The 21699-nt window shown below is 44.6% G+C and overlaps 2 protein-coding genes across 5 annotated transcripts in view; one reads left to right on the top strand and one right to left on the bottom strand.

Moving 5' to 3' along the window:
• Positions 1-21699, bottom strand: part of LOC142841773 (A-kinase anchor protein 17B-like) — a 179262-nt gene that overhangs the window by 128001 nt on the left and 29562 nt on the right. The gene's annotated exons all lie outside the window — the stretch shown is intronic.
• The window catches only part of Slc25a43 (solute carrier family 25 member 43), a 38489-nt gene that overhangs the window by 1971 nt on the left and 14819 nt on the right, over positions 1-21699 (top strand). The window contains exons 2-3 of the mRNA XM_075958809.1: positions 4748-4989; positions 10294-10466. Coding sequence (XP_075814924.1) covers positions 4748-4989; positions 10294-10466 — 415 coding nt within the window. The remainder of the gene's footprint in view (positions 1-4747; positions 4990-10293; positions 10467-21699) is intronic.

Here is a 21699-nt window from a genome sequence, read left to right as displayed (position 1 = left end):
GATCTTTAGCTTCCTGCCTAAGTGCCCTCTCTTTTCCATCTTCCTCTAGGAGAGGCAGCTTCGCTTCTGCCTCTCTCCCCACTTCTCCGTTATCCCCCTTCTCTGTCTCTTTCTCCTTCTCTCTCTCTCTCTGTCCCCCCTTCACCCTTTCCCCTTCACAACCCCCTGAATAAACGTTCAACCTCACTCTGCAAGTCGTGTCTATCCATGTCTCTGTCTTCTGCCCACCAGCCATGTGTCTCCCTGCCTGGGACCAGCCACTGCTCGGGGACCGGCAGCCGTCTCTACCTGGGACGCTGCCTGCCCCCACATGGCCCACTACCACCATTTGGGACCTTGCCGCCGGGGATCTTGAAGCATTTTTTAAAGAATTATAAAAGGTGGTAGTAGCAGCTAGGAGCCTGTCACAGCACGCAGCAGCCCGGAGTATCTGAAATGGGTTGGCGACAGAAAATATGGAGGAGAAGGGCAGCGACTTACATAGACTAGGTGTGCTGATATTATTTTCTGACAGACTATTTTCTTTCTGAAAGCTGAAAAGAAGCATTCTCATGAGTGACAGGGTATAGTTAGAAAGGCTGATCAGCCGTGAAGTCATCCTTTCTCCAGAAAGATGATAGGCATGGCTTACCATCATACCAATTCATTTGCACTCTCTCCTGACCATGAATTTGCAAAACAGGTAGCAGGGACTAATGGTACCCAGTCTGACCACGGCTCGGAACAGAACATCCAGCATACTCAGTGAATGGAGTGGCTGGAGCATTCTCCACAATAGCAGTGACAGAGCTAGAACTTGAAAACATCCTCTGGCTCCTGAGTCCAGGGTTCTGTCCACGACTACACAGCTAAAATATCTGCTTAGTTGGACTGACGATGAAAAGAGATTACTGGTTAGAGTGGTGGGTGCTATGTTTCTGTCACATGCAAATGATAGCAGATACAAGGGGTGGCTTTCAAATGCATCAAAAAGAAGGTCCTCCTCCAACTTTATTGCACAACTGCTCGTTTGTCTGACTTTATATTGGTTTGGGGCCCTGCAGCTGTGACTTGTTCAGAGCACCCCCATTTCCTTATTTCATAACCAATCCGGAGCTTGTGTTAGCATTGTAAGTACTGATCGCATACATCTGGAGTGTGCGTCGAATTTGCACTAGATGAAAGGAAGGGGTTCCTGCAGATCACCAGGGCCTTCAGTCTCAGTCTCACTGAGAAAAAAAAAAAGCTTGTATGTACATGAGGAAGAGCAAAACCGGAACACTGCCTCCCCAGCCAGTCAGAGTTTTAAGCTATAGGGACCACAATGATGCCATTGGTAGCCTAACAGGGTTATCTGCACTGACTATTTTTTTAATGTCTATGAGTGTCTGCCTACAAGTACATATGTGCACTGTGTGCATGCCTAGTACCAAAAGAGGTCAGAACAGAGCACCAGATCCCCTGGACCTGGAGTTACAGATGCTTGTGAACTGCCGCGTAGGACCAGACTGCCACGTGCAGACCAAAGCCCGGCTCTCTGCAGGAGCAGCCAGTGCTCTCAACCCCTGAGTCATCTCTCCAGCTCCTTGACTTTACTATTCTAAGGGAAGATTAGAGGTGAAGAGGCATAGAAGAAAGAACTCCCTTTAGTTCTTCTCTTTCATTTTCTACATTTGATAGTTAAGAGTACTTCATACAACAAACCATCATAATAAGATAGGCTTTCTCTTCCTAGTCCAAGTACTTGAGTAAGCCAAGGGCCTGTTTCCCTCTAGATGCTTCTGTCAGTTATTTCCTTGTCAGGACTGGTAAGCTCTCCTATGTGATCTATGCTCAATATCTGGTGCATTATGGCTGACCAACAAATGGGCAATAAATTGGCCTAAGTCCTCGAATGGCTGAATGGGATAGGGAATAAGAATGGGACAATAAGAAAGAATGGTGCTGTGTTTTGTATTCTAAACTCCAAGCAGGTATTTTTTTTCCAGCTTGCTGCACACAATCATTTCTATTTCGTGTGTGTGCTGTTCTTCTAACTTGACTGGCCAGGGCAAAGAAACAGCATGCCGGCATTAACACAGAGGCAGGCCAGTGGCTCACTGGTGAATGCCAGCTTTAATTGTCTGTATATCATTTTTCCTTCAGTGCTGGGAGCACAGCCAGGGCGCCAATTGAGATGCACCAATAACCCCTTGAAGGAGATGTTGCCAATGAACTTCAGATGGCTCCACCTGAATGCCCACTCATTATTCCTCAGGCCAGCCATCATCTGAGCAACAGGAAACCTCCCCCTCCACTGGAAGGTTGAGAGCAATGACCTGGAATGCTTTCATTTTGACGAAGATGAAAGTATTATTTTAGCCCAGCTCTGTTCGCTTACTTTTATTCCAAACTCTTGGTATCCTCCTTGTACCATTCTATGGCAAAAGTACTATTTCTCCTAGTTTCCCAGCCTCAGCACTAAGGAATTAACTTACTTTTCTGTAGCCTGGAAGGGTGTGCTGTGTAGAAGTACCCTTATAAAATTTCTTCTGGGAGAGGCACTCATGACTGAGAATGTCCTGCCCCCCCCCAAAAAAAAGGCTTATAACAGGGTAGTTTATGGTCTGCATTTAGAAAAGTCCATGCAAAGTAATTTTAACTGAATTGTAAAACTACTGAGAGACACAAAGAATAGTTTGTCAAACACTCATATAGCTACCATCCACACTTTCCATACTATTTTTAGACAGAGTCTCTCTTTGTATTCTAAATTGACCTTTAACTTGTTCTGTAATCCAGACTAGCCTCAAACTCAAGATTCTCCTGTCTTACTCTCCCAAGTGCTGGGATCAAAGCCCATACCACCAAGCCCAAAATGTCTTTGTTGATGTAGAGAAAGGGGGGGGGGATGGTTAGCTTTTGTTTCTGTTTTTTTGCAACGCTGGGCATCAAACCCAGGACTTAGAGTGTGCTAAATAATCATACTACCACTGAACCCCATCCTCAGCCCCCTTGTTTCATTTCTGAGTTCAAGTCTTGGCCAAGCAGCCTCAAAATACTGGGCTCAAGTGCTTCTTCTGCCACAGCCTCCCACGAAACCATGACTACAGGCATGTATGCCAAGCCCTGCCACCCATGTATCTCTCTTAAATATAATAAAGCCTGGGTGAAGGTAGCATCGTCTTCCTTTTCGTTCTTGGTCCTAGTCCATTTTCCCTTTCCCAGGGGAAGCTTTTATACTTCCTCCTAAGTACCTGTTTACCTTAAAGAATCCTTATGGGTTTATTGTTTGTGGTTGTCATATCTATAGCTTGTTTTGCCCATTCATCATCATGCTTTTACGGCTTATTTCTTGTGCTTCTGTGATTTGTCTAAGCTCATTCATTTTAACCAGATGGGATCCATTGAATGACAATGCCTTCACTTTTTCCATTCCCCTACATTTTGACATTAAATTGTTGGAGCTTTTCATTTTTTTTTTAAATTTTCGAGACAGGGTTTCTCCGTAGCTTTTTGGTTCCTGTCCAGGAACTAGCTCTTGTAGACCAGGCTAGCCTCGAACTCACAGAGATCCACCTGCCTCTGCCTCCTGAGTGCTGGGATTAAAGGCGTGCGCCACCATCGCCCGGCGGAGCTTTTCATTTTTATAAGAAATGTTTGTAGTGTGTCTTCATGTGTAGATCTCTAAGAGTGTTCCTCTAGACTATGAACTGCGAAATGGAGTTACAGGGTTAAAAACTTGTTTCTCCAAATTTACTAGACATTGCAAAGTGACCCTACTGGTTTTATGGTCCTTCCTTCCAGCAAAGGGCGAGGGAGTCAGTTACCATCCATTCTCTCTCCATCATTCGATATGATGCCAGCCTGCTGGATGAGATGTGGATATCCCGTCACTGTTTGTATTTGTTACTTTTCTGATAACTAGTAAAACAGCAGCTCCACTTTTAATCTCCATTATAAAGGAAAACTCATTCTTTATACTAAGTTTAGCAGAGCTTATTCGAGCCATACCAAAGCAAACCAAACCAAACACAAGTCTCCAATCAGATACCTCCCAGAACCGAGGAGTTTCCAAGAAGTCCAACCCACCACATGACCGTAAGACAGATTTGGGTGGGGGGGAGCAAGGTTTTGAGAACAACTTAATTGGTGGCAACCTCGCCATCCAATCAGCCAGTGTCGTAGGTTAGCTAGTTAATCATTACAGCCTAATCAGCTAGCTGGATGTAGGGCCTTCTGCAGAAAGCCAAAGCCCTGTGGCTATGATTAAAGTTGATACTGGCTTGGACTGTTGAGCTCAGAACTCAGTTTCTGGGATGCTGGACTTGGCATGTAGCTCAGTAACAGAAGTGTGTACCTAATGCATAGAAGACTGGGTTCCATTCCCAGTGCTGGAAGAGAGTGAAATTTCTGGATTTTGCAGTTATTTCGGGAAATTCTATTCCTTTTCAGTTTCAAGAGCATGGAAAGATTGCATTCCAGAGAGGTAATCTTTCTGTGCCTTTACAGTCCACCAGCAAGTTAGATGGTTGCGTAGATAACAGGGGAAAATGCTGGAAATGAAGTGGGAAGAGTTTGGGGAAGCTATAGAGCAGAGGTTGGACAGCTCTTGCTTATAGCTAGTTAGCGTTATATGAGGATAGTGAAACTTAAACTTACTACCCAGTAATCCCAGTATAATTCACACTGTAAAGCACTTCCAAATGCTAGGAAATATTTGAAGTGGTGGAAAGCATGCCAGCATAGTCCAACGCTCATATCTTGAGCTTTTTCTGTTTTCCCCCAGGTTTGTTGTGCTGTTCATGGATGACCTGGGCCGTATTTCCCAGTGGAGCTCCATTGTGGCCGGAAGTCTCGCGGGCATGGTCTCCATGATTGTCACCTACCCTACGGACCTCATCAAAACCCGGTTGATTGTGCAGAACATGCTGGAACCATCTTACAGGGGGCTCAGCCATGCTTTTTCTACTATTTATCACCAAGAAGGGTTTCTGGCCCTTTATCGAGGGGTATCCCTCACAGTTTTAGGTAAGGTGGAACTTGACACCCCTTCTTGACACAGGTGAAGGTATTATATACCTTCGTGAATGCTTAAATCGATTTTAGAGGCCTCCAGTGACCCAGAAAAGCCTGGCTTCAAAGCCCCCCTCAAAAATGCCCAGCTGACATGAGTCTTCGGTGTGGAAATCTACGAGCAGGCACAACAGGATCTCGGTGCTATCTACAGCCTGACAGAGCTACACATACAGAGGCCTCTGTTGTCAAATCCAAAAGGATTTAGTCCATCATGTAGTACTAGATGAGGTTAGTCACCCTGTCCTCTGGAGACTGGGCTTCTAGGGTGCCACTGTCTCCTGGGTATCGTCACACCTCTCTGGCAGCTCTCTCTTATACAATATACCTGGCTCATTTGGGTCACTCCCCTCAAATTTATTTTTACCCTCTATATGGGCTTTCTTTTTGTTGATGTTTATTTGTTTGTTAGAGAAAAGGTCACACTCTGTAGCCCTGGCTGACCTGAAACTTGCTATGTAGACCAGGCTAGACTAAAACCTGCAGTGATCCTCGTACCTCTGTCTCCTGAATACTAAGATTACAACCACATACCACCATGCCCAGCCTTCTACATTGGCCTTCTTACCCTGAACCCCCTCTCTAGATGACTCTGTCCTAAGCCAGTAGCTTCAATAAGCACGAATATATTTTGACTCCTAAAATCTTTAATAACAATGCTAACATTTTTAGGAGTGCTCACTGGGCACTAAGTACATTTCTAGAAGTTTTTTATTACAATTTCTTATTCAAATTTTTTATCTTTATTCTTAGCTTTTAATATAATATTTTATTAAGTCTGAGAATTTCATATAATGTATTTGATCATATCCCCACTCCTCCCCTAACTCCTTCAAGATCCGTTCCCTCATTTCCCTACCCCCTTCTCAATTTCATGTCTTCTTTGCTAATAACCTGCCCAGTCCAATCCGTGCTGCCCATATTTATACTTATGGATATAGGGTTATCCACAGGATCATGGCCAACCTAGCAGGACCACGCTCTTGAAGACTCTCCCACCCCCACAAAAGTTCATTCTTATTGTTTATTAATCACATGTATATATCCAGATCTAATGCAGAGGTATGTGGTCAGAAATGTGGTTCCCCACCAAATCCAGAAGAGGACATTAGATGCGTGTTCTCACATGGGTGCTGAGAAACAAACTCATGTCCTCTGCAAGAACATAGCACACTAACTGCTGAGACGTCTCTCCAGCCCTCTTATGTCTAATTGATATATACTTGTACATGCTTATAGGCTGTCGTTTGATATTTTGATACATGCATATATTCAATAGTGATCAAATCAGAGCAGTTAGCATATCCATCACCTCAAACCTTTATCGCTTCTTTGCTGTGAGACCTCCCATTCTCCTGTCAAGACTCTCTTTTCTTTTTTTTTTTTCTTTTCTTTTTTTTTTTTTTTTTTTTTGCTTTTTTAAGACAGGGTTTCTCTGTGGCTTTGGAGCCTGTCCTGGAACTCGCTCTGTAGACCAGGCTGGAAGACTCTCTTTTCTAGCCACTCTGAAATGTACAATACATTGTCACTAACTATAGTCAGCATGCTGAGCAATAGATCACCACAATTTATTCTTCAGCTCTGACATATCATTGTTTGTTTCATTTTTCTTTTTGAGACAAGGTCACATTAAGTAACCCAGACTGGCCTGGAACTTGCTGTGTAGTCCAGGCTACCTTTTAACTCTTGATCCTCCTGCCTTAGCTTCTGAGTGCTGGAATTACAGATGTGCGCCACCTTCCCAGGGCTGTCTAACTTTCTGCCTGTTGAACAACCTCTTAGACCATTTTAAATATGAGGAAGTAGGTGCTTAGCTACATAACTGGCTCAAGGTAGCACAGGCAGTGGGATGCCCTGTGATTATGTGATTTCTGGGGCCCTCTCCCTTAGCTACTGACTTAGATCAGTTCCTAATGGAACATACCTCCGTTGAACATCATGACCTCCATATTCCAGAGGTGCAAAATCTGATGTCCTCATTAGTCTCAAACTTACTCTTCTTTATGCATCCCCTAGTTAATAAGACTGCCTTCCTTCCTCCCAGAGGCCCAAGCTCAAAGAAACTCAGGAATCACGTTGGTTCCTCCTCTCCCTGTTTCCCCTTTAGTCATCAAGCCTTGTCACTTTGACTTCTTTTAATGCACAAGTCTGTGCCCTCTTCCACCTTAGCTCGTGCCTCTGTCATCTTTCCTGCTGACTCTAGAGAGTCGGACTCTCCTGAAGACTCATGTTGCTATCTCTGGCCCTCTGCCCAGTGCGCCTTGTGTACTGCTGCCAGCCTGGGATGATCTTTCCTAATGCTCTGTCCTCATTCCACTGCAATCCTGAAAAGCTAAGAGGGAGAGCCAGCATTTCTGGGGCACTCCAGATCCTCCAGAGCTGGCCTCTGCTAGTCGGCCCTACAGTCCTGTCCTGCAGCGTGCCTCCACCTGCTCTCATGTTCAGGTCATGCAGAAAGAGTGTGCTTCCTAGAGCTACACACTCATCGTACTTGATACCGAGTGCCTTTCTTTCTACTCCCAGTGTCTGATGAAGCTGCTCTTTGTCCTTTGTTCATGACCGTATACACAGCCTGTGCCCGGACTGCCTTTCCACTCTCTCAGTGCCTAGTGGACCTACTCTTTGCTCACAACCCACTTCAAAAGTTCTCTCTTCTAAACCTAAACCAAGTGTGGTGATACAAGCCTATAATGCAATCCCAGGACTCTAGAGGTTACAGCCAGAGAATCAGGAGTTCCGGGCTAATCTTGGCTACACAGTGTTCCTATCTCAAACAACTATAGACATGCCAGGTCTGCAATCCCCCCTTAGCTTCAGGATGTGGAGGCGGAAGTGAAAGTTCAAGGCCCACTTGGGCTACACCATTCAAATAAAGCCCAGGCAATTTACTGAGACCTGTGTCAAAAAGTTAAAAAGGTGGTGGTGGCTAGAGCGGGGTCTCTATGTTCAATCCCTAACATAACACAGAGAGATAGAGAGAATTCTCTTTTCTCTCATTCTTTCCTGGTTCTTCTGGGCAAAATCAATCACTCTGATACTTGTGTGCATAAAGCATCTTGTACAGCTCACTACATGTACATATTGGGGATGGCATATGAAGTGTTCCTAGCTATGTCCTGCACTTAATGGTAAATATCTATAGAAATTAGCTTGCTCTGAGCTGTGGTCCCAGCGCTTGACATAGGGCCCAACACACAGCAAAAGATCTCTCGATTCCTATTTTTGAGACGAGGTCTAATGTCATGTCGGCTGGGCTTGAGCTCACTACGTAGGCAAGGCTGGCCTTTAACTCCAGATCGTCTTGCCTCAGCTGCTCTAGTGTTGGGGTTACAGACATGTGCTACCACTTCCAGCTCCCCCAAACGTTTTTGAAAATAGAAAGTTGGTGAGTCTTTTCAAATATATTTTGTTTATTAAATAGTACCTTTGCCTAAAGATAAGCGATGTCCCACCTATATTCGGCCTCCCGTTTTCGCAGTGCTAGGGACAGAAGCTAGAGCTTTGTGAGCACCCTGCCGCGGAGTCACACCCCAGCAGTACCCCATCTAGTAGATCTCTTTTTGTACTTCCACTTTTTACTTTATGTGTAGGGGTGTTTTGCCTGCATGCATGTCTGTGTATCACGTGTGTGCAGTACCCATGGAGGTCAGAAAAAGGTGTCAGATCCATGGAAACTGGAGTTACAAATAGTCCCAAGCCACAGTGTAGGTGCTGGGAATTGAACCTGGGTCCTCTGGAAGAATGGCCAGTGCTCTGAACCACTGAGCCATCTCTCTATCTCACTTTGAGGGACAAATTAGTTCATCTGTTAACTAAAGATTGTTCGGAAAGTTCCTGGAAATTTGTGAGAATACCAAATAGTATGTCCTCTGATTCGCCATCTTAGTTACTAGGAAGGTGAGGGTACCACCACGTATGATGCTCACTGGGCCCTAAGACATCTCAGCAAGGTCAGGTAACCTCCATGGCCACCGTTATCACAGAATGCTTCCTTCTGCACTAGGGAACAGTCCCTTTCTAGGCTCCCAAACTGGATTAAGTATTGCCTACTAACTTTTTTATTTTTCGAGACAGGGTTTCTCTGTGTAACATCCCTAGTTGTAGCTCTTGTAGACCAGGCTGGCCTCGAACTCACAGAGATCCGCCTGCTTCTGCCTCCCGAGTGCTGGGATTAAAGGTGTGCTCCACCACTGCCCAGCCTAGTATCTTCTTTAATGGAAGTGATTTTCTTTTAAAGATTTTATTTTCTTTGAAAGTGTGTGTGTGTGTGTGTGTGTAGGTGTGTGCACATGAGTGCAGGTGCCTGTGGAGGCTAGAGGATGGTGGATTCCCTGGAGCTGGAGTTACAGGTGGTCGGGAGCCACCTGGTGTAGGTGCCCCTCTGCAAGAACAGTAGGTGTTCTTATCTTATGAGCCATCTCTTCAGTGCTATGGAAATGACTCCTTGCAATGTTTCTTTTCATTCTTTTCTCCTTTTTGTATTTCAAAAACACAGTAAAGCCCTAAAAATTGTAAATAACTATATACTCACTGAAGACCCCAGTTGATTATTTTTTTTAACTTTGTCACATGTCTATGCATCCCTCAGAGCCATTCACCAGTCCATCTTTTCTTTTGGTGACTTTTTTTGTCTGATTTTTGAGACTGTTTCACTGTGTGTGGCCTTGGCTGTCCTGGAACTCACTCTGTGCATCAGGCTGGCCTTGAACTCACAGAGTTCTACCTACCTCTGCCTCCCGAATACTAGGATTAAAAGTGTGCACCACCACCACCTGACTTCTTTGGCGATTTTAATGTAAGTTACAGCATCTGTATCACAAACCCAAGTTCAGCATCTAGTTGGGTATTTTTTCTCTTCTGCCTGAAGCAGTGTCTCATGCAGTCAAGTAGCCCAAGCTGGCAATAAACATTGCTATGTAGGTAAGAATGAACTTGAACTACTGATCCTCCTGCCTCCACCTCCTAGGTGCTGGGATTATAGGTATGTGTCACCACACTGAACTCTCAAGATTGGCTTATAGTTCTTTTATGTACAGTGTATTGATGGTAAACTGCACCAACCTTGAGTGGACCAGTTCAGGCTTTTGGTGACCATATGGTGTTGTCACCACACCCACAGAACATGCCCTGTTGCTCCTTAACTGGCAGGACTTTAAACAGCCCCAGACCCCTGCTATTCCCATCATACAGCCCTCGGGCATTCCTTTGCTTCAGACAGTGGTTCCCCAGACAGCAACCTCTCCTTGTGCTTGATTCCAGGTGCTGTTCCCTTCTCTGCTGGTTCCCTTCTAGTCTACATGAACCTGGAGAAAATCTGGAATGGACCCCGGGACCGCTTCTCTCACCTGCAGAACTTTGCCAATGTCTGCGTGGCTGCTGCTGTGAGCCAGACGCTTTCCTTCCCCTTTGACACCGTGAAGAGAAAGATGCAGGTGCGGAGCACTGGGAGGGAGGGGGCTTGAAGCATTTGCACTTATGTAGCCACAAAAAAATGCTCAATTCCACCCACCCCATCCTGCCCAACAGCCCCACCACGGATGCCATGTTTCTAAAGAGCTCAGGGCTGCTCATGCAAATCTATGTGGTCTCTAACACTTCTGCTAACCTCAGGGCGACTAGGTGTCTTCTAGAAAGCTTCCAGATGAGTCTCCCTTTTCTTTCCTGGCCCCCAAATACATTACTTACTTGCCTGCAACCCCAGCAAAGGAGGACACTGCAGAATGCAACCTGCTAACTTGCCCTCCTGATGTTACCATAAGGAGAATGTAGCATTCTTTCTTCTCATCGTGCCTTCTCTCAGTAAAACCTACTGGCTAGGACTAAAATAAACCAAGAACCATAAAACAGCAAGGGACAGCAGAAAGAAACTGCATTTCAAACGGGTGCTATCTTGGGCGCTGTCCTAACAATTCCCCAAGGAATGTGGTCACGATAGGGCACACAGGCAAAAGAAAACAGTAAAGAATACAAAATGAAGAACCAGCTTAGCCTAAATTGTTATCAGCAAAACCAAACCTGATCAGTGATGTAACACTAAGCAAGACTGGCGGGTTTGTCTCTTCCCCTAACTCTGCTCACTCCATCAGCTTGTCTGCTTCCTTAGCCTCTTTTTGATAATCTGTGTGTCCCTGAAGCTCTGGGTGAAAAAGAATTTGGGGTCATTTGCATTTGCAATTTGAAATGAGTAGTTCCAGTAGTTGGTTCCTGTTGGTTTCTACACGTGACTCTGACTTGGCCCTCGGGTTTTTCAACGCTCCTCCCCACTTCCTGTTTCCCTGCTACAGTATCCTTTGACCAGTCTGGTCAGTGCCAAAAACCCTGAAGATACTTCACTTACTAACTCTGTCTTCAGACATGATGACACTCCACTCTGCCCCTCGGATCCACAAACCATTTCATCTGCCTGGGCTGCCTTTCTCCTGTCCTTGTCCAGATGAACCACTGCCACATTGGTGTGACTATAGTGCAAGTACACAATGAAGTCTCCTTAGTGCTACTTAAAATGAACAGAACTTCTGTTTTCAATAATAATGCACATACTAAAACATGGTTAAAATGCGGTGATCTCACATTATGTATGTTTGGCCATAATAAAAAGTAATGTACATGTTGCAGAAATTTTAGGAAATAAAGTAGGAAAATAATAAATTAGTTTTAGGCCAACACCCATAGATTATAAGTTACTAGTTCTTCTTCTATATATGTTCATAGATTGGTATATACAATTTTTTAGGAAATTGTTTTTAGGCCATAAATAAAAGTTAGTTTTCACTTATCATATAGCAGATACAGCTACAGTCACTAACTGTTTAATTATCAAGTGTTAGTTCACCATAGAAATGTGTTAGAAATAGTTCAAATTTCTCAGGTTTATTTATTTATTTATTCTTTTGTTTTTCCGAGACAGGGCTTCTCTGTGTATCTTTGGCTGTACTGGAACTCACTTTGTAGACCAGGCTGGCCTCAAATTCAGAGATTCATCTGCCTCTGCTTCCCAGGTACTGGGATTAAAGGTGTGTACCACCATGCCTGGCAAATTTCTCAGTTTTTAAATAATGAGGCTATTACTAATTCTTAAGTATAACAACACTGTAATGAATCTTTGTGTTTTTCACATTATATTCCTAGAAATTGACTTATAGGTCACAAACCCTGAGTAAGTCTAAAGCATCGTATTTTTAGGTATTGAGGAGTGAACCCAAGGACATGTGTGAGTTAGGCAGGCATTCTCTTACTACTGAGCTACATCATCTGCCCTTAAATGTTTTGTGTGTGCCAAGATCTCCCTAAGTTACCAGGGCTGGCCTTGATCTTCTCATGTAACCCAGGAAAGGCTTCAAACTACTTGAGAGCTTCCTGTCCCAGCCTCCAGGGTGCAGGCTACTGGGATTTTAAACATGAGCTCTATACACACACACACACACACAAACAGAGAGAGAGGGGAGGGAGGCTCTCGGTTTTTTGTTTGTTTTATTTTAAGACAGTGTCTCTCCACGAAGTCCTGGCTGTCCTATGAGACCAGGCTGGCCTTGAACTCACAGAGATCCGCCTGCCTCTGCCTCCTGAGTGCTGGGATTAAAGGCGTATGCCACTAAGCCCAGGCTCTTAATGAAATTTACACTCCAAATAGACTCTTTGATCCGCAGCAGCAGCCAGAGAGCGTGGTCCAGCTCTATCACTGCCATCAACTGTCATTTCTCAGGCCATTGTGAATCCAATAGTTGAAAATGTGCCTACATTGCTTTAATTCTAATTCATTGTGGGGCTCCACAGTTTTCAGTGCTGCCCCTTGCATTTCTTTATAATTTTTATTTGCCCCTTGCCAGTTTTGGGGGGATGTCTAGATTTTCCTATTGATTGGGAACAGGTCTTTACATATTAAAGGTATTAACCTTTGTCATACATGGCACATTCTCTTCCATATCATATCTTCTAACATTTAGATTAATGCTGCTTATGCGGGGCATTTTGTTTTGTTTTGTTTTTTCTTTTTCTTTTTTTTTTTTGAGATACAATCTCACAGTATAACCCAGGCTGGTCTGGAACTCACTGTGTAGCCAGGCTGGCAAAAAAGCTTGTGGCAACCTATGTCAGGGCTGAGCATTCTTGCATCAGCACCATCCTGTTTCAGTTCTCACAGCGTTCGAACACCCTCTACCTTCACTGCCCTTCTTCGCAACATCTCCTTGATTCCTTGATCTTATTTGCCTCCCGGTAAGCTTCAAATTGCCTAGTGTTTAGGATTGGAATGACAGTACCGTGCAAACCTACAGTGATGTGTGTAAAGCAGTCCATCTTCTCTTCAGGACCACAGTATTACCCCTCCTTTAGCTTCACTTATCTCTTTTTTTTTAAGGTGTAATCATATAAGATCGCCACTCTCCAACCTCTCTATTATATTCAAATGGTAACCAAATGTTTCAACTCTTAGGAAAAGATTTTCTCTTCAGAAGTTATTTTCCTCATAAAAATCTTTATATTCTTTCCAGAAAAGACACCTTTTTGCAGTGCTGAGGATGGACTCTTGGGTCTTGTGCATGCTAGGTGACTGTGCTACCACTGAGTTACAGCTGGAAAGATACTTTTTAAAGCTTCAGAGGAGGGGCTGGAGAGTTGGCAGCCCCCTCTTTTTATCTCCTTGGGTTCCGAGCACCCACGTGGCACACACACATATGTGCAGGCAAAGCAGCTGTACACACAAAACTATAAAATACACCACTTAAAATTTTTTCTCAAGAGCTTGTAAGAAGCAGGAAGAAAGCATGGAAAGTATGGCCGTGTCCTAAGGTTTTCCTCATTATTAAAAATCCTAGATTTAGGGCTAAGGATGAAGTGTAGTGATAAAACACTTGCCTAATGTGTACAGAGTTCTGGAGTCAGTCTCCAGCAACACACACATGCAGAGGCTTTAGGAATTTCTCTCACAGGTGGTGGTGGCAATACGTGCCTTTACAGCACTCAAGGCGGAGCTCTGTGAGTTCAAAGCCAGCATGGTCTACAGAGTGAGTTCCAGAAAAAAAAAAACCTACAGAGTGAGTTCCAGGATAGCCAGGGTTACATAAAGAAACCCTGTTTCAAAAAAAAGAAAGAAAGAAAGAAAGAAAGAAAGAAAGAAAGAAAGAAAGAAAGAAAGAACAAGAATCTCTTTCACTTTCTCACCTCTTATGATTCGAGTGTAGCTTAAGTAGAATTTGGTGAGTTTAGCCACCTATCTGTAATGGACCTACCTAAGACCTGAACCTGGAGACTATTCACCAGAAAAGGTTTCAGGAGTTCAGTGATGCCTGGATGTGAAGGAGTGAGATTTCAGTCTTCTCCATAAGTCGTCAGCTTTACTTTCTAAACTATTTTCTATTTTCTAACACATTTACATTACTTTCTCTTTCTAGGAGCTAAAATAATGTCTTCCTCAAGGAGACTTGTCTTAGTCAGGGTTTCTATTGCTTCAACAAAACACCATGACTAAAGTAAGCTGGGGAGGAAAGGGTTGATTTGGGATACACTTCTACTTCTTGTTCATCACTGAAGGAAGTGAGGACAGGAACTCAAACAGAGTGGAAACCTGGAGACAGGAGCTGATGCAGAGACCGTGCAGGGGCACCGCTTACTAGCTTGCTCCCCGTGGTTTGTTCAGCCTGCTTTCTTATAGAATGCAGGACCACCAGCCCAGGGCTGGGCCCTCCCACATCAATTACTAATTAAGACAATGCCCTACAGCTGGATCTCATGGAGGCATTGCCTCAACTGAGGCTTCTTCCTCTCTGATGACTTCAGGTTGTGTTAAGTTGACACAAAACCAGTTACTGTAAGACTCTAACCAATACTTCATTGTATACTAGAACATTCCCATAATGGTCTGCCACCAATGATGGCAAGACACACTGGGAGTGAAAATTTGAGTGCAGTCCCAATCATTTTTTCCTCGTGGACAATGCATACATACATAGAACTTCAGATGCTGCTGAGTGTGGCGGTGCATCCCTGTAATCTTAGTACTTGCGAGATAGAGCCAAAATGACCAAAACTTCAAGGCCATCCTCATCTATATAGCATCAAGAAAACAACAAAAACAGAGAAAAGAGTTTTCAGATAAATGCAAAATCATAGTGGTTGTTTTCAAAGATGCAGCGTAGTCAAGCTTCAAAACAGGATTAGCATGCCGGGCGGTGGTGGCGCACGCCTTTAATCCCAGCACTTGGGAGGCAGAGGCAGGCGGATCTCTTTGAGTTCGAGGCCAGCCTGGTCTACAAGAGCTAGTTCCAGGACAGGAACCAAAACCTACAGAGAAACCCTGTCTCGAAAAATCAAAAAAAAAAAAAAAACAGGATTAGCAGTTAATTATGAATAATATCGTAAATACCATAAAATATAGTAAGTCAATTAACAGGTGTATTAGCAGGAATGTTATTTTATGGGTTAATAAATATAATACCTTGTCCATATTATCTATTTTTTAAAAAATTTAATAGCCAGGACAGAGCCAGGAGCTTTTTAATGCAAACAAGGCATTACTGTCTCTGACCACTAGGTGTCACTGCAGTAAATGCAGAGTATCTGAGCCATGGAAAAAAGGTATATGAGCCCGCAGCTCAATGACAGTTTCCAACCTCACAATCCCAGCTGGAAATCATTTTTAGTTAGGAAGATAAGAAGCCAGAGGCAACAGGAAACACCTCAAGTGTTTTTTTTTTCTTGTAAAGCACACAATACAAAATTCATCAAAAAGAGAACACCATAAAAACCATCTGCCCCCACTAGATTAGGCAGGGTTTACCAACTTAATTTGTCACAAGGGACTTGTACAGGGCAACCCAGCTTCTGTGACCTGAACACAGTTAATGGTAACATTTGCATTCCATTGGTTTTCTCCATGGCACTGCCCAACAAGAAGCAAATCAACAGCAGGTGTCTGGTGGATCGCCAACTGAACAGGGACTTTCTCCCAGCACCCACAGAGGCTAGCGCCTTTGTCTGAGTGCCTGGTTGTCTTAATAGGCTTTTATCCAGATGCAGTCTGTCTGTTTCATACAGAGTTCCAGGCTGGAACTCTTCTGAACATTAATGACAATAATCACAAGTCTTGTTTAACCACCTGAGCTTACAGTCACTTTATTCTGTTTTTCTTTTTCTTGCTTGGCATGATAGAGGATGGAGAGGTAAATAATTTATGCATGTTCATGTTTTGAGAGAATGTTTCTGGCAGAGGGGAGGAAGGGTCAGCTGCATGCCCAAGTGGAATGAAGTGCCTCTACCTAGTGTGGTTTTAGACTCTAATGCCACTGCCTAAAATCTCCTTCTCCATGCTTGTGGGCATTTTAACCCAAGCTTTTCCCAGATACAGCCTAGCCCTTCTGTCTGGATGACTACACCTGGCTAAGAGCCCAGGCCAGAAGATACTGGCAGTACCAAGTGTATTGAAGAAACAATATGCTGGGCGTAGTGGCATGACCCTTCAATCACAGTACTTGGGAGGCAGGGGCAGGTAGATTTCTGTGAGTTTGAGAATAGCCTGATCTACCCAGCAAGCTCAAAATCAGCCAGCGCTACATAATGAGACTCTCTCTCTCTCTCTCTCTCTCTCTCTCTCTCTCTCTCTCTCTGTTCTCCTCTCCTCTCTCTCTTTTTCCTCCTCTCTGTTTCTCCTCTCTCTCTCTCCTCTCTCTCTCTCTTCTCCTCTCCTCTCCTCTCTCTTTTTCCTCCTCTCTGTTTCTCCTCTCTGTTTCTTCTCTCTCTCTCTCTCTCTCTCTCTCTCTCTCTCTCTCTCTCTGTCTCTCTAAGAAAAAGGAAGAAAGAAAGGGGAAGGATTTAAGAAAAGAGAAATGTTGACAAAAATTAATTTATGTGCTTACACATTAAAGCCTAAAGGATCTCTGGTTGCTGAGGAGGCCTAGAGTAGCATTCCCAGTGTCTGCCCTGTAAGCCAGCTACATGGAAGAAGTTCTCCCAGCTTCTCTAGACTGCCTGAGACTTTGTGCTGTGTGGGCCTGCCGTGCAACATGGCTGCTCTGCCTCTGAGCATCCAGGACTGAGATTCAGCCAAGGGAAGGGGAGCTTGAAACAGAAGGAAAGGTGCCCTGGAGCAAACACTGAGCCTTGAGTTCAAAGGAAGAAATATCCAAATGATAATCTTTATCTAATAAACTTGATGGCCAGCTCAAAAACAAAACAAAAGACAAAGGACCAAAGAATTCTGAAAATACATAATGGTTCCACAGGCAGGGTATGTGAGAGGGTAAGACAGGCTGGAGAACACTGTCCTGGGAATCTGGGGAGCAGCTGCCGACATCGGACCTGCAGTCCGATAGGCTTTCTGAAAGAGTCAGGAGGGAGGGCCATGTGCACCTGCCCCGGCTCCACTCTGCCCAGAGCCCACTCTGTTCCTCATGCTGGGTTATCTCCATTTCATCAAACGCAAAGCCATGTGTCAGCCTGCTGGTTTGTACCCCGGTGGACTTTGTCCCCACCCCAGCTCACAAGGTAAGCAGGATTGGGCCAGGTCAGCATTTGAACTGAAAGTGCAGAAAATGAAGGACAAAGGTGGGACCCAAGTGGCACAGCTGAGTGAGCAGAGCACACACGGCCCGTGAAGAAACAGAGGCCCCAGCCTGCTCAAACAGACTCCAATCTGACGGTGATGCTCGCCACCTCGAGCAAGCTTTGCTGAGTAGGACACGGTCACTTCTTTCATCCACTCAGAGCCTCTCGTGGTCCATGCTATGTCTTCAGTCCCAGCCTTCCCCCTCAGTCCTAAGCCCATGTTTCTCCCAGCCTGCTGATCAGTACCACTGGCTATCACATCTTCGTGGTCACTTCCAACCCACTGAATACCAAGTTACTATTCTTCCCCTAAAACTGTCTGCTTAGAGTTTTCCCTTTCTGAGCCATCATTGTCCCAGACAGCCAAGCTAAGCTTCCAGAAGTTAGGTTTGGTTCTGTGGGTCCCCTCATCCAATCAAGCCAAAGCCTAGTTTCATTTGTGCTCCTGACTCTCCCCACAGGGGCCCTTTCTCTTCCTGCTCTGACTCCAATTGAGGCCCTTATCAGCTCATACTATAGCACGCGCTGTTCTCTAGGATTGATTCAGACATGATCGTTAGCACTGAGCAGGAAGATACAGTAGGCACTGGGCCAGCCGTATATGCTCATTATGTCACCCAGTCCTTACGAGTTCCCAAAGTGCCAAGCGAAAGCTCTTCTTACTAGACCTGTTTTATTACGGGCCACGGTGCACTCGGAGAACTTGAGGAAGTCGGAGCTCCCTGTCCACCATGAAAGTTCTGGGGCTTAAACTGGAGCCATCAGTCTTGGCAGCAAGCACCTTCTCCTGCTGAGCCATCTTGCTGATGGAGATGGGGAAACTAAGGCACTCAAAGGTTCTGTAGCTTACAAACCCTTCTTTAAGCAGCTGTGCTGGGATAAAGGCCAGGCAGTTTGCCTCCAGGACCCAGCAGCCTAGCCCGTGGGCTTCTTTCAGAACAAATGTTCTTTAGCCCTGTCTGTGTGGCTCCTTCTCTATCACCTTTAGAGAATAAAGGACGGCCCATTAGTCTGGCATGTTTCCCTCACCAACTTCACTGTGCTTTTGTATAGAGGCCCTTTGTGTAGGGAGTTGCAAAATTAAATGTCTGTAGGAATTCAGAAGCAGCACAGACAGGAGAGCTAGAGAAACCCAGATAACAGGCACTCAGCCCCCAAACAATAAGCCTTCAAATGCATTCTCAGCCGTCGTGCCTTTTGAAAGCATTCTGAAGAGCTAAACTCTGTGCTCGCAGAATGTGATTAGCATTTAAATATGCATACCAGAAAAGAGTGAAATGAGCCAGCGCGAGCTGCAGCTGAACTGCAAGCTTCTCTTCTGCAAAGGATGGTTGCCACTTAGAAATGCGATCCCAGTTTTCCAGGGAGCCCCTAAATCCAGATTTGGATGTAAAAATCTTTATATCTTGCAAGGTTGCAAATAAAAAAAATACTGACAGGGCAAAGCAAAACATGCCTTCTTTTGGCCTCTGCGCAATTCAAGCATCCAATTGCAATAGTGAAGAAGTTCCCCTCCCCCAAGCAGTGAAGACCAAATGTATTTTATATTCCGGTCAACAGGCCTTTGTTCCCGCAGCTACCTCTGCCTCTCTAAAGGTTCAACTGAGCTTGCCTTGGGAGTAGTATCTGTTGCTTTTGTTTGCTGGCTTTTCCCATCCCTAAGGCACTTTCTTTCAGATAAAGGGGAATGACAGTTATTTGACCCTTTGAGAACCACAGTGCAGGTACTTCAGACCACTGGGAAGGAGTTCTGGGGAAGAAGAAACTGAATTAACTATAGGGTACCTTCTCTGAAAAGGTAGATGCTGTTTTTCACAGACTCACACTTCTGCCCCCATGTCCGGGGCATAGTAGCTGTATTCCAAGAAGTTTGTGGGTGTCTAACTGCCTTTAAAGGATGCTCTTAGCCTATCCATGGGTCCCCTGATTCTGACAATTTCCAAAATCATAGCATTTTCTCCTGTCTCAACATCACTGTTCTGCTGTCCCTTCCCTGTCAAAGCTACCTCCTGATATCACTTCTTATTTTCCCAAGAAGGAGTAATGTCCTCCATCCCAGTGTTTTTAGCTCACTTAGCGCTGAGCTCTGAAACTCTGAAATCCAAAAATGCTCTAAAACCAGGAGCTTTGAGAAGCCATATGATGGAAAATTCCACAAATGACCGCATATAAAAAACTGCAAACAGCCGGGCGGTGGTGGCGCACGCCTTTAATCCCAGCACTCGGGAGGCAGAGGCAGGCGGATCTCTGTGAGTTTGAGACCAGCCTGGTCTACAGAGCTAGTTCCAGGACAGGTTCCAAAGCCACAGAGAAACCCTGTCTCGAAACACCAAAAAAAAAAAAATGCAAACAAAATACAGGTACACTAAAAAGATTGTATATGGGACTGGGAAGATGGTTACTACATACGCACAGGGCCTCGGTTTGAATTCTCCAAGCCCATATAAAGCTAGGCATGGTAGTGTACCTCTACATAATTCTAGCACTCCTATTTGACATGGGAGACAGAATTAAAAGAATCCCCAGAAACTCATGGCCTAGATAGCCTGGCACACACCGCAGTAAACAGGGACACTGTCTCAAATAAAAAGGAAGCAAGGACCACATCTGAGATTGTCCTATGACCTCCACATATAAGCCATGGCACACACGTACTAGCACACATACATACACCATATATACATACACATATGCGCATAATAATAAAAATTAAAATTTAATGCATAAAAGAAAAAATTATAGGACTGCATAAAATTAACTCCATGCTAATAAGGTATATATGAAGCACAGTCAATTTCATGTTTAAACTTTGCTCCCATTCAAAGATCTCTCATTATGAACAACTATTCTAAAGTTAAGAAATGTTCAAAATTTGAGGCCCTTTTTATCCCAATCATTTTTAGACAAAGGATACTCAACGTATGTAGGGCTCTTAGGGACCATGTCACAAGAACCCGTATACTATAAATGTCTGTTTCCTTTCTCTAAATGGCAAGCTCTTTGCCTGTGGGAGTCGATGTTACACTTTTGTGTGTCCCTGTAGCGTGTAGCCTCACATAACTGGCACTTGATACTCGTTTAAAAATGAATGCTGCTCAAGGCAGACTTAGGAGAGCTCCCTGTGAGTACAGAGTTGAACCTTTATGCCACCGAGTGACTCTCAAGTCTGTGTGCTAGTCCCTACACAAGCTGAAGGCAAGAACGCCCAAGCCTACCCTCTCCCCAGCCTGCTTCCCTAAAGAAACCTTCTTAGCTCTAATACTACCTTCATGTGTCGTTCTGAGAATGCAGTCCCCTACTTGGGGCAACCCAGGGCCAAAAGCTGTGAACTGGTCACGATTGGCAAATGTGCTAAAAGGAGGAGCCAGGCAGTGTCAAAGGTTTGTAATCCCAACATCTGGGAAGCAGAGGCAGGAGGATCAAACTTTTTAGATCAAGCTTCTCAGGCGCGGGCTACAAAGCAAGTTCAAAGTTAGCCTGGGCAATTTAGTGAGGCCCTTTCAGTCAAACAAGAAAAGATGCTCTCCCTACGTTCTGGCCTTCCATCACTTTGCATGGGCCTGGAGGCACTTGAGTTATCACCGCCTGATCCAATTGATAGTCCTTGGCTGATGGCTTTCGGGAAACGCAGGGCTGTATCTGAATCTGTGTCTTTGCTGAAGCTTTTGTCAGGGCTAGACACGTGAGGACTTATCAGAGATAATGACAGTAAAAAAGCCCGCCCTGAATTAAGGAATTATAATGACCTACCATTTGCTGGTCAGCTAATCTCTACCAGGCAAATTCTTTAGTCCTCTTTTTCCACCTCAAGAACAAATACCATCATGACTCTTATTTCAGGGGTGGGGAAATGAGGCCCAGAAAATGGCGGCTGCCTGCCCAGGAGTCACACAGCTAGTATATGTTAAAGTTGCCTCTCTCCTTCCTCGGGGCTTTCCTTTGTCCACCAGGAAGTACAGAGCTCTTTCCTAAATGCTAAACAATTAGCTAATTTAGATGTTAGTTCCCTTACCTACTGAGAAGGAGGAAGCTGGACCTTGAGAACTGGCAGCTCGAAATTTCAGTGCACGAACAGTTGAGAAAAATAACAGTCTGAAAAACCCAGAAACTGACAGGCGGAAGCCTGAA

This window comes from Microtus pennsylvanicus, chromosome X, assembly GCF_037038515.1.
Source record: "Microtus pennsylvanicus isolate mMicPen1 chromosome X, mMicPen1.hap1, whole genome shotgun sequence".
NCBI lineage: Eukaryota > Metazoa > Chordata > Mammalia > Rodentia > Cricetidae > Microtus > Microtus pennsylvanicus.
The sequence above is the reverse complement of the archived record's forward strand: the minus strand, read 5'-3'. Positions and strand labels throughout refer to the sequence as shown.